The sequence below is a fragment of the Nannospalax galili genome, unplaced genomic scaffold, assembly GCF_000622305.1.
Source record: "Nannospalax galili isolate Female #2095 unplaced genomic scaffold, S.galili_v1.0 scaffold1830, whole genome shotgun sequence".
Classification (NCBI taxonomy): domain Eukaryota; kingdom Metazoa; phylum Chordata; class Mammalia; order Rodentia; family Spalacidae; genus Nannospalax; species Nannospalax galili.
The window spans coordinates 214,871-226,761 of record NW_008328092.1 but is presented as its reverse complement, the minus strand read 5'-3'; the positions used below and the strand labels follow the sequence as shown (position 1 = coordinate 226,761).

The following is an 11,891-nucleotide window of genomic DNA, read 5'->3' as shown; positions in this document are numbered from 1 at the left end:
CATACTGGTGTCCTCTGTACCCCTTTTTGAGCTTTGTCTCCAAGGTCCAGAGTCTCTCTGTTCTATTCCCACTCTCTGGAACTCCAGAAGGAGGCCAACCCTGCAAAGGCACGGTCTTAGGACTGCTTTTAAAGTGGCCCAGAGGTTTTGTTGTGTTCTATTGTCCTTTTTGTTGAATTCCAGGAATTCTTTTATTTCCTTCTTAATTTCTCCTTTGACCCACATATTATTCAGGAGTGTGTTGTTTAATCTCCATGAGTTCATGTAGTTACTAGGGTTTCTTCCAGTGTTGAATTTAAGCTTTATTGCATTGTGGTCTAATAGAATGAATGGAATTATTTTAAATATTTTGTATTTGTTGAGGTTTGTTTCATGTGCCAGTATGTGGTCAATTTTTTAGAAAACTCCATGGGATGCTGAATAGGAAGTGCATTCTTTGGTGCTTGGGTAGAATATTTGGAAGATGTCTGTTAGGTCCATTTGATGTGTGGTATCAATTAATTCATATGTCTCTTTTAGTCTTGTCCAGTTGACCTATCTAATGGAGACAGCGGGGTACTGAAGTCCCCTACTATTACTGAGTTGGGATTAATCTGTGTCTTAAAGTCCTGTAGTATTGCTTTTATGAATTTGGGTGAACCAGAGTTTTGTGTGTATATGTTCAGGATTGTAATATCTTCTTGGTTAATTGTTCCTTTGATCAGAATGAAGTGACCCTCTTTATCTCTTCTGACTAGTTTTAGTTTGAAGTCTATTTTGTCAGTTATTAGAATTGCAACCCCTGCTTGTTTCTTAGTGCCATTTGCTTGAAATATTCTTTTCCATCCTTTTACCTTAAGGTAGTGCTGTCCTTGAAGGTGAGATGGGTCCTTGCAGACAAGAAAAAGATGAATTTTGTTTCTTAATCCATTCAACTATCCTGTGTCTTTTGACTGGGGAGTTCTGTCCATTGATATTTAAAGTTATTATTGAAAGATGTGTATTGGTTGCCAATATTTTGATTGCTGTTTGCATTCTTTGTATAATTTTGTGTTTCTACAATTATATCTTCATTTAGTTTCTTTCTGTTGCCCCTGGGGTATAGTTGTTCCTTTCTCCATTCTTTATATTGCTTCAAGTATTCTTTGAAGGGCTGGTTGTGTGGACATGTATTCTTTCAGGCTATTCATATCATGGAAGATTTTTCTTTCCCCTTCAGCTATAATTGACACTTGTGCTGGGTAAAGTATTCTGGGCTGGCATCTATGGTCATTTAAAACTGGAAATACTTTGATCCAGGCTCTTTTGCCTTTCATAGTTTGCAGTGATAAGTCAGCTGTAATTCTAATGGGGTTTTCCTTTACATGTGAGTTGTGTTTCCTTTGCAGCTTTCAGTATTCTCTTTGTTCTGTACATTTAGTGTTTTCACTATGATATGCCACGGGGGAGTTTATCATCTGGACCTATTTGGTGTTCTATGTGCTTCTTGTATTTGTATGGGGATCTTTCCTTAATTTTGGGAAATTCTCTTCTACAGTACTGTTTAAGATCTGGTCAGTACCATTAACCTGAAATTATTCTCCTTCCTCTATGCCTATGATACATAGATCTCATCATTTCATGGTGTCCTACATCTCCTGCATATTCCATTCCTATGTTTTTAAAATTTTTATGTAATCTTTGCTTGAGCAGTCCAATTCTTCAACTTTATCCTACAGTGTTGATATTGTTTTCCATTTCATTCATTCTAGTGGTGAGGCTTTCTCCTGTTGTTTTAAGTTGGCTTATTTTTTCACTTCCTTCTTCATTTCAGCCTGAGTTTTCTTCAATGTTTCTATCTCTTTTGTGAATTTATTCAGAAGTTTATCCTTATCTTTAGTTCTTTGATTTTTGTGTTCTTTAAATTCATTGAATTCCTTGATCATGTTTATGATTGTCTTTTAAATTGTGTCCTGGGTTATCTCTAGGGGGCTCTCCTTGTAGAACTCTTCTACAGGACTGGTGGAGTTTAGTGGGAACATACAGTTTTGGTTTTCCATTTTATTGTTTTTTCATTGTGATTTTAGCATGTGGGTTTCTTTTGTTGTTTGATTCTGGTATGAAAATCAAGCCGTCTTTTCTAGAGTTGAAGTTTGCTTCTGTTTGTATTATTGGTCTGCCTTAGTTGTTTTCTTATTGATTATGCAGAGTTGGTTGGTCTAGGTCTCAGGTTCTCTCAGATTTTAATTTGGAAGGAACTTATGGCTTCAGATCAGCTACTCAGGAGCTCCCACAGAAGCCCAAGTCAGACTCCAGTCAGGCAGACTCAGGCTTCCTTCTAACATTTGGACCCCTACTAGTGGTACTCAGAGCACAATTTGGGAAGTTCCCTAAGGGGAGACCAGATCCAGGCGCTCTCAGATGATCTGCTGAGTTCTCAGACCCTACCCCAGGGCACTCTCAGGCTCTCTGTTCTCAGTCCCTACCTCAGGCTGAGGCCAGATCAGGCACTCTCAGGATGTCTGCTAAGGTCTCCCGTCTCCCCCTTACCCTGCTGTAGTACAAAAAGGTGTGCACCGGGGGCCCTGGGAGCGGCCTCACTAATCCAAGTTAGGGGGTTGGGCACAGCATGATTTAGGGAAGCTCACTACCATGTGGAGGCCAGATCCAGGCACTCTCAGGTGGTCTACTGGGGTTTCAGCCCTTACACCCAGTGGAGGGCAGATCAGGCACTCTCAGGTGGTCTGCTGAGTTCTCCTCGGCCAACTTTCTTATACAATCCAGAATCACCTGCCCAGGGGTGGCTTCAGGGAGCTTAGTCCCCTTGTCATGTTACCTCAGGATTTCTCAGGTTGCAGACAAGTGTGCCACAGGATAGGCATGAAGTGAGGTGTCTTACAAAGATGATCTTTGTTAAATTCTAAGGTTGTGGAACCTTAGTTCACAGGTAACAACACATAAACTATGAAAAAACATGGCCCTCAGGGCTGGAGAGATGGCTAGCAGTTAAGAGCACTGGCTGCTTTTGCAGAAGACCTGGGTTCAGTTCCCAGCACCCACTTGGTGGCTAACAACCACCTGCAACTCCAGTTCCAGGGTATCCAAAGCCCTCTTCTGGTCCCAGGAGGCATTGTACCTATATGGTACATACACATACATGCAGACAAACATACACGTAAAATAAAAATAACTTAAAATTTTTTTAAAAAAAAGAAAAAGAAGCTGGGTGTGGTGGTGCACACCTTTAATCCCAACACTTGGAAGGCAGACCTCTGTAAGATCAAGGTCAGCCTGGTCTACATAGTGAGTTCCAGGTCAGCTGAGACTACAAGGAGACCCTGTCTCAAAAAGACCAAAAAAATGAAATGAACAGGTGAGCAGTCACTCTGACAGCCCTTGAATTGCCACATCTTCCTGGAAGCTACGGCTAGAACACTTGTCCTCTCTTTCAACTCCTTATCTGAAAAGTAAAATACAACTAAAAGAGTTCACCCAATCTTTATGACTTTTGTAATAAAATTAACTACTCAAGTGGTAAAGCAGTTAAAATCTAAACCAACTCTAAATTCCTAAGAATTATTCTGTAAACACATTGTTTTCAGAGTAAATAATTCTTTTTTGACCTTACAGCTATTCTCCAACACAATGTAGTTATAAAGTCATGATTTGGAATTTCTGGATTACTAAATGTGTGAATATTCTCTTATTACCATTCTGGTCTTTAAGAATGCTATTTTTCTAGGCCAGCATGAACTATATAGGAAGTCCAAAGCCAGCCTAGGCTATATAGTGAGACCCTGTCTCAAAAAAATTAAAAAGCCATGTTTCTTGGCAGGCATGGTGGCACTTGCTTTTAATTCAAGCACTCAGGAGGCAAAGGTAGACAGACCTCTGTGAGTTCAAGGCCAACTTGGTCTATATAATTCCAAGCCAGGCCAGCTGCTACATGGTGAGACCCTGTATCAAAAGAAATTAAAATAAGATAAAAAGTCATGTTTCTTTAAAAATATTATTCATATAATAACCCAGGTTGGAGATGGAGAAATGGCTCAGCTGTTAAAGCAGGTACTGATCTTGTAGAAGACCTGAGTTCAGGTTCCAGCACCCATGTCAGGTAGCTCACAACCCCGTGTAACTCCAACTCCAGAGGGTTCCAATGCCTCTGACCTCTGTGCACACATGCATTTGTGTACATACCCATATATAGACACACACATACACTGGGGGCTGGAAAGTTGGCTCAGCAGTTAAGAGCACTGGCTGCTCTTACAGAGGACCTGGGTTCAATTTCCAGCACCCATACAACAGCTAACAGTCATCTGCAACTCCAGTTCTAGGGGAATACAACACCCTCTTCTGACCTCTGCAGGTATTACATGACATGGGTGCACTTACATACATGCAGGCAATACACTCATACACATAAAATTAAAATAATAAATATTGTACTAAAAAATCAAAAATAGAGGCTGGAGAAATGGCTAAGAGGTTAAGAGCACTGGCTACTCTTACAGAGGACCCAAGTTTGAGTCCCAGAACCCACATGATGGCTAACAACTGTCTGAAACTCCAGTTCCAGGGGATCTGATACCCTCTTTGGAATTCTGTAAGCACTGCATGACATGGGTACACTTACATGCAGGCAATATACTCATACACATAAAAATATCATTCATGCCGGGCATGGTGCCACACACCTTTAATCCCAGCACTTGGGAGGCAGAGGCAAGCGGATCTCTGTGAGTTCGAGGCCAGCCTGCTCAAATAACTACCATCATCACAACTTTGACTGAGCCTGACTGCTAAACATAGTCACAATTTGGCTTGATGATGGTCGTACTCATTCATTAAAGGAGTGCCAAGCAGGGTCACTGGACCCTTACCTGAGTATCCAGCCACTCTTCCCCACCAACTAATCCAGCCTTGGAAGACAAAATAAAAATGAGGAAGAACCCAATGGAGGGATGCTTTTGGAAGCCCTTGTCAAGAAACTCCAATGGACTCTCATATGAACATTTGAAAATTACCTGTTCTGACTTTTTTCTAGTTCCCTGTCTAGAACTTGTAATCCTAATTACTCTTGCCTTTACTTCTCCTTCACATCTCCTATTCATGATTCAAGGACTTTCTTTTACCCTTAGAGATAAGGGTTCTGCAATTTCTGAGTCTTTTAGATAGACCCACTGAAGGGATAATCCAATTGCCTCACCCTGCATCCCTGTTCAGCATGGACGAAGCCAGAGTGGTCTAGGTCCCAAGTCCATATTGGCAATTTGGGTAACCCCTCCAAAGGATGGTGTGATAAGAATAGGAGGTAGGAATTGGCTAGGCAGTTAGGGTAAAAAGACCCAAAAGAAAAGTAGCCAGTTTCTGGGCTAAAAGTCAAAATGTCCTTGAGCCTGTTAGCAACATATTCTGTTCCAAAAGCCAAAAATGTCAAAAGTATTTGGGAGCTTGTATCTAATCCTTAAAAGATTTTAGGGTTACCGCTTCAGAGGGGGGAATGTTAGAGTAGCCAAAAGCCCCAAAAAAATAAATAAATCAAAGAAGGAAAAAAAAAAAGTAAAAAAAGTGATGGGGAGATATGGGAGGTGTTGGAGGGGATGGAGTGGGCATGGATTTGATCAAAACACCTTATATGCATGTATGAAATTCTCAATAAAGTTTAAGTTAAAAAAATAAAAAATAAACATATTTTTAAAAAAATAAAAAACAAATGAATAACTGGAGTTGGTTTATTATGTGTATATGAAGAGATATAATGAAAAATAAGTCATGGCGCTAGAGAGATGGCTCAAGCAGTTAAGACAATGTACTACTTTTGCAGAGGATATGAGATGGGTTCTCAGCATCTATATCAGGCAGCTCACAACCACCTGTATCTTCAGTTCATGGAGATTCAACACCCTCTTCTGGCCTCCACAGGCACTATATTCATGTGTACAAACCCATGTTCAGACATACACAAAATTAAAAATAACTCAAGCTCAGGTTCAAATTGCTTGTATTTAAGCACTGATTATACAAAAATGTATAAATGTAAAAATGAACTAATTTATAACTTCATTTATTCACATAACTGTGTTCAAAATACATTTCAGGTGAGACAGTCAAAAGATCTTTACATGCATTTCCGAAGAAATCATACAGAAGCAGCAGCTTTTTCAATAAACTTGGCCAGTTTCACATCTCTCTTGGTCAGCCCACCACAGTCATGTGATGTGAGAGTTATCTGGACCTAAGAAAGGGAAAAGTAGTTTTTAAAACCCTGAGTAGCAACTCATGGAATTTCTCCTTGGGTGGCTTAAAAATTTATATATTATTCAACATTCATATTTGAGAATTGGAGGGATTAGATGATTTAGAAAATACCACATTATGAATAAACAGCATTTCCGAAACCCAGCAAACTCCAGGGCACAGGCTGCACCAGGCCGGGCCTCGCAGCCACCCAGGAGAAAGAGGTTCTCAAAGGAATGAGACAAGTCAGATGCCAGCAAGGAAAATCTTGCTTCTTAGGGAGAAAAAAGAGGAGAGACTGAGGTTCCATTTTAACTCCCATTACTTAATTACTCCAACTATTTCAGCCACCAAGAAAGAGCAAGCTATCTAATGCAGTATCTCAGCAGTGATGTTAGAACAGCACACTTCCAAATTAGGAAAGCATGGTGTGGACGGTACTTGACAAAAAGATTAAAAAGTAAAAGCAAAGTCATGGGCAAAGAGAAGTAAATCGGAAGGTAAAGTTTATCTTAGTACTGAGTACATGGAATAATTTTTTAAAAGTCACGAGAATGGTGAAATTCTTTTTCTAAACAAGGAATTACAAAGAGAAAACACTAAGAAATCTGGATAGTAAAATATTCCAAGGGATGTGACCATAAAGGCACTCTTGGGAGGATGTGGCTGTTCTCTCTGTACCCCTTAAAACTTTTTTAGTCTGCCCCCTGGAGATCCAAAATGTAGTAAACAGAGCCAGGTGTGGTGGTACATGCCTTAATCTGAGGAGGCAGAAACAGGTGGATCTCTGTGAGGTTTAGGCCAACCTAGTCTACATAGTGAGTTTCAGGTCAGCTGGGACTACATAGCGAGGCCCTACTTCACCCCGCTGCCCCCCCAAAAAATTTTAATAAACATTTACTACAAAGAGACACTTTCTGAGAAAATTCATTTTTGTTAGACAAATAAGGTCATATTATTTATTTGCTACCATTACTTTCAATAAATCACTTTCAGTTTACAAATTGAAGGTCTCCAATAACTGAGCTGGTCATCATAGTGAATTCCAGGCAGCCAGGGCTACATAGCAAGACCCTGTCTCAAACTCCCCAAAACAAATTCCCCTCCACAAAAAGTAAAAGTTTTAGCTACATGCAAAGGTTAACTTGGCAGCCTAATTCGGCCCAAGTTTCTCATATGTATTTTAGAAGACAAAGAGCCAGAGTCACTGATGTTATGGGCAGACAAGAACTTCGTTACTAATTTGAAATAATGCACAGGGACTCTGTGCCAGGCATGATTCAAGACCAGCCTGGTCTACAAAGCCAGTTCTAGACCAGCCAGTGCTCTGTAGTGAGACCTTATCTCAAAACAAGGCAAAACAACTAAACAACAAACAATACACGAGATTCTAAGAGAAAGAATAAGAGAATGCTTTCTTAAGTACAACAACATTTAGCAGAAAAATAAGCTTCTTAAATCTCCCAATTAAAAGCAATCCCCAGATAAGGTGGTTCAGTTACCTTGTTGTACACATTGAACCATTCAGGGTGATGATTCATCTTCTCTGCTTGGAGGGCAACTCTGGACATAAAGCCAAATGCCTGCATAAGACAAAGTCAAAAGTAATTACTAACACTGTCCTCCAGTCTGCCCCGGACACTCCAAGGCAATCCAATAGATAAAGACATATGAGGGTCCTAGAGAAGCCTGGGGAAATCAACAGCTAAAGGACTGTTCTCTGCAGCCTGGGGCACCAGCGTTACAGACTGCCCTGCTGCTAGGTGGGGACACAATCTGGCTCAAATAAACAAACCAGGAAATTAGTCTCACCTAGTGACCTATCTGGACTGTTTAATTGTCCTAGGATGAGACTCTCCGATTGCACAGGAATAATTTCCCTTCGACCCAGTGCCCTGGGTCTCACTACCTGCCCCAAGTCTTGGGAGCCAATTTGCTTGTTAGCTCTGTTCTTTTTGTTTTTAGGGACTAGGTGCTAAGAACCAGCTGCAAGACTATAGAAAAAGGTTCTCTAGGTGTGTCTTGACCAAAAGGAGAGGCAGAAATGGGAGACTTTCCCATACCATCTTTCAGAGGTAGGGCCAGAATGAAGGCCTGCTTCCATTGTCTCACAGTCAAAGAGACTTGTGTGCTTGCTGGGGGGCTCTGGCTACAGCCCCACAGTGCTACAGTGTATCTGCCTCAGGGTAGAAGACAAGCCTGGAAACAAGCTGAAAACCCTACCCATGACCTGGAAAGCCAAGGTTGGGTCTTTAGGCCACAGGGAAAGCAGAAATACCAAGCAGAAAGGCAAATGTATTTGTTCTTCGGGGAAAACATTTTTTTTGTTTTGCTTCCTTTCAAAGTCTTAAGGCGGTAATTGCAAATATCTTAAGTCTATTTTTATACAACCCTTCTAAGACTAAAGGAATACTGCAGAAGGGGGATGAGAAGTGTGTAAGAACCAGAAGACAGAATGAAGGACTGTGAGATGCCCTCCTCTAGATTCTACCCGGCCACTGCAATCATGAGTTCACAACAACTGTGAACTCACACAGACTGGCCCTATGAACAGTCAGCTACGGGTTAGAGAGATTGGGGGGTGGGGGGAAGGAAGGTAGGAAGGAAGGAAGGGAGAGAGGGAGGGGGGAGGGGAGAGAGGGAGAAGTTCAAGCAAAATACATTCAACCACATGTGAAACTATCCATGGAAAAACAGTATTCATTTTCCTGGCCTTTTTATTCCAAATTCGATTCTCTAAATTACATGAAGGGCACAAGTAGGACATGGAAGTCTGTTTTAATTATTCAGAGTCAATCTGTATTAACTGGCGTGCAGGAATTTCTACTGTCTACAGTGGCTTATTCTTGTGCAGCCTTAGCAAACAAGAAACTAACCACTCCCACTGAGAGACAGTACTATGGTTGCTAAGGGCCTGTCTGGCCTTTGAACCAGGAGTTCTGGATGGAAAATCTGACACTACATTTAACTGTCATGTGAGTCAACTCCCAGGCTGTTTATTTCTTTTCTTTCTTTCCCCAACTCACCTCTGCATTTTGAGACAAGGTCTCACATAGCCCAGGCTGACCCCAAACTTAATCTGTTAAATGCTGTGGCAAGGACAGGCATGTGCAATCATAAATGGTGTCCAGACTCAATTTTCTATTTTTTAAAAATTTTTTACTGAGCTTCTGTAATTTCATACAACAGTTCTTAATAAAATTTAGACCCCTCCCCCATCCATGTCCCCTATCCCCCTACCGGACCTCATGTATTCCACCATACACATTAAGACAGTGAGCTCACTGATTGGTACCAGCAGTTGTACCCAAATGTCCTTTAAGTATAAATTTGTCCACCAGTGTCTAGTCAGCCTGTCTAGAGATTTTTAAAAGTTACTTTTTAAAAGGTTTATTTCATTTTTAATGATGTGAATATGCACCCTGAAGCTAGAGTAACAGGCAGCTGTCGAGCCACCCAACATGGTGGCCTCTGCAAGAGCAGTACTTGCTCTTAACCATGGAGCCATTGCTCTAATCCTCAGCTTACCTTTTCTTTTTTAAAATTAATTAAATTTGTTCTGAGACATTCTCCACATGTACATAGGCATACTTTTACTATCACCCTCTCCTCCTTACCACCCCTGTCCATTTTCCCCTACTCCTCACAAATCTCTCCCGGTCACGTATATTAGTTTTGTTCTGTGATCCACTGAAATTATCCAGTTTGGAGCTATTGCTTGGAGCCTGGTGGGCTCAGGAGTGGGTACACAGCTAAGCACAGTGATTCCCCGCCTCTCAGAATCTATCAACAGTCAGTAGTTGAGAGGAAAGGGTAAGCCCCATGAGCCCCTCCCACTGATTGTTGATAGGGCAGGTCTTGTGTGGGCCCAGTGCAGGCGCCTACACCCGTGAGTTAATGACTGCAGTGACTGTACTGAGTCTAGAGATGGGCATTTTGCAGCCCTTCACCGTATCTTCCAGCTCTTACAAACTTCCTGACCCTCTTCTGCAATGTTCCCACCTAGGCTGTTTTCTTTTAAGTAAAATGGAGATTTTTAAAAACTTCTATAATCAATCTAATACGAAATGAGGTAAGGTGTATAAATGCACTTAACACACAGCATTTGGCACAGAATATGAGCTCAACGATGGCATACACTGCTATGGCTGCTGTTTAAGATAAGCCTTACAAAGTGCAACGAGATGCAAAAGGCTTCAGAATCTAAGATTTAGTTGCTGTCTCCCAAAAAATGGCCCTTTCTTTTCCCATCTTTCAGACATAAAAATACACACACATATACCAAACAAACAGATAATATATTGTGGATGACACCGAGTACTGACACTGATGAATGGCAAAAAGTCATGTGCACAGTCACTGCCCAAGTTCTTCAGCCCTGTAAGCCACAATTTCTTTGAATCACAATTCAAAAGGTCCTAAAAGGTCCAAAGTGGTGTCTGGCATTCCTTTCCATTTTAGAAGACCCAAATGGATCAAGGAGATGGCTCTTTCAACATCTTTGACCACCAGCATGCTATCAACACAGTAGCCACCATGGATTTGAGACTCTAAAGGGAGCTGTCACAACCTAATAGGCATCCTGATCAAACAACCAGCATCTACCATAACTAAATATGTTTTTAAAGCACACATTCAAAGACTATCCCAATTTTTATTTTCCTCAACTTTGCATATTTTTTCAACTGTCCCATAATATTCGCATTTAGGAAAATATTACAAGGCTGGCGAGATGGCTGTGCAGGAAAAAGCATCTGCCACACACGTCTAACAATCTGAGTTCAAACCTCAGGACGAGCTGCAGAAAGAGAGAACCAACCCCCAAGACTTGTCCTTTGATCTCCACACATGCCATGGTGCACACCTACACACACACACACACACACACACACACACACACACACAAAATACATAAAGAAAAAATTTTAAGAAAGAAATATTACCAAGTCTAATAAACCACACAAGATTTAGTCATAATTCTTCCCTATGAAAGAGTACTCAATTTGCTAAGAGGGCAAAGAAACAATTCTACAATCCTCCTTTTATATAACAGACCCAAATCTTCAAAATATTTCAGAGTCTACAAACTTAAAATGTCCATAACCACACATATTCAAGTCATAAGACCTACTACAGGGAGTTTAGATGAACAGTTAAGAGGGGAAAAAGCAAAACCTGAAAGGGAATTTTGGTTATCTGGAACATAATGAAGAAATATTGCCAAACAGCCAACTCAGCTGATGATCCAACGCATCTGTCTGTCCCTTCTTTCAAAGATTTCTTTTTACCCACCTAGCTACTTGTTACCAAGACCCCAGGTGAATTATTAAAAGTGTGTAGGCCTTCTGAAATCATTCCGTCAAACAAAGATGGAAACAGCTTAAAACAGAATAGATACCACTAACAACTCTGGATGACTCAGAAGACAGGATTAAGAAAATAGGCAAGGGGCTGGAGAGATGGCTCAGTGGATAAGAACACTGAGTGTTCTTGCAGAAGACCCAGGTTCAAATCCCAGCACCCACATGGCAACTAACAGCTGTCCGTAACTCCAGTTCCAGGGGATCCAACAGCCTCTTCTGTCCTCTGAGGGCATTGCACGACACGGGTGCGCTTACCTACATGCAAGTAATACACATAAAATAAAAATAATAAAAAAAATAGGCAAAACGAAATAGAAAGCTTACAAAATT

At 41.0% G+C, this 11,891-nt stretch overlaps 1 protein-coding gene across 3 annotated transcripts in view; it reads right to left on the bottom strand.

Moving 5' to 3' along the window:
• Nucleotides 1-5,945: 5,945 nt before the first annotated feature.
• The window catches only part of Pcbd2 (pterin-4 alpha-carbinolamine dehydratase 2), a 57,746-nt gene continuing 51,800 nt past the window's right edge, over nt 5,946-11,891 (bottom strand). For all 3 annotated transcript variants that reach the window (XM_008847794.2, XM_008847726.2, XM_008847862.3), the window contains 2 exons: nt 7,701-7,781; nt 5,946-6,196 (listed from right to left, as the gene is read on the bottom strand). In XM_008847794.2, the coding sequence (XP_008846016.2) occupies nt 6,101-6,196; nt 7,701-7,781 (177 nt within the window). In that variant the 3' untranslated portion in view covers nt 5,946-6,100. The remainder of the gene's footprint in view (nt 6,197-7,700; nt 7,782-11,891) is intronic.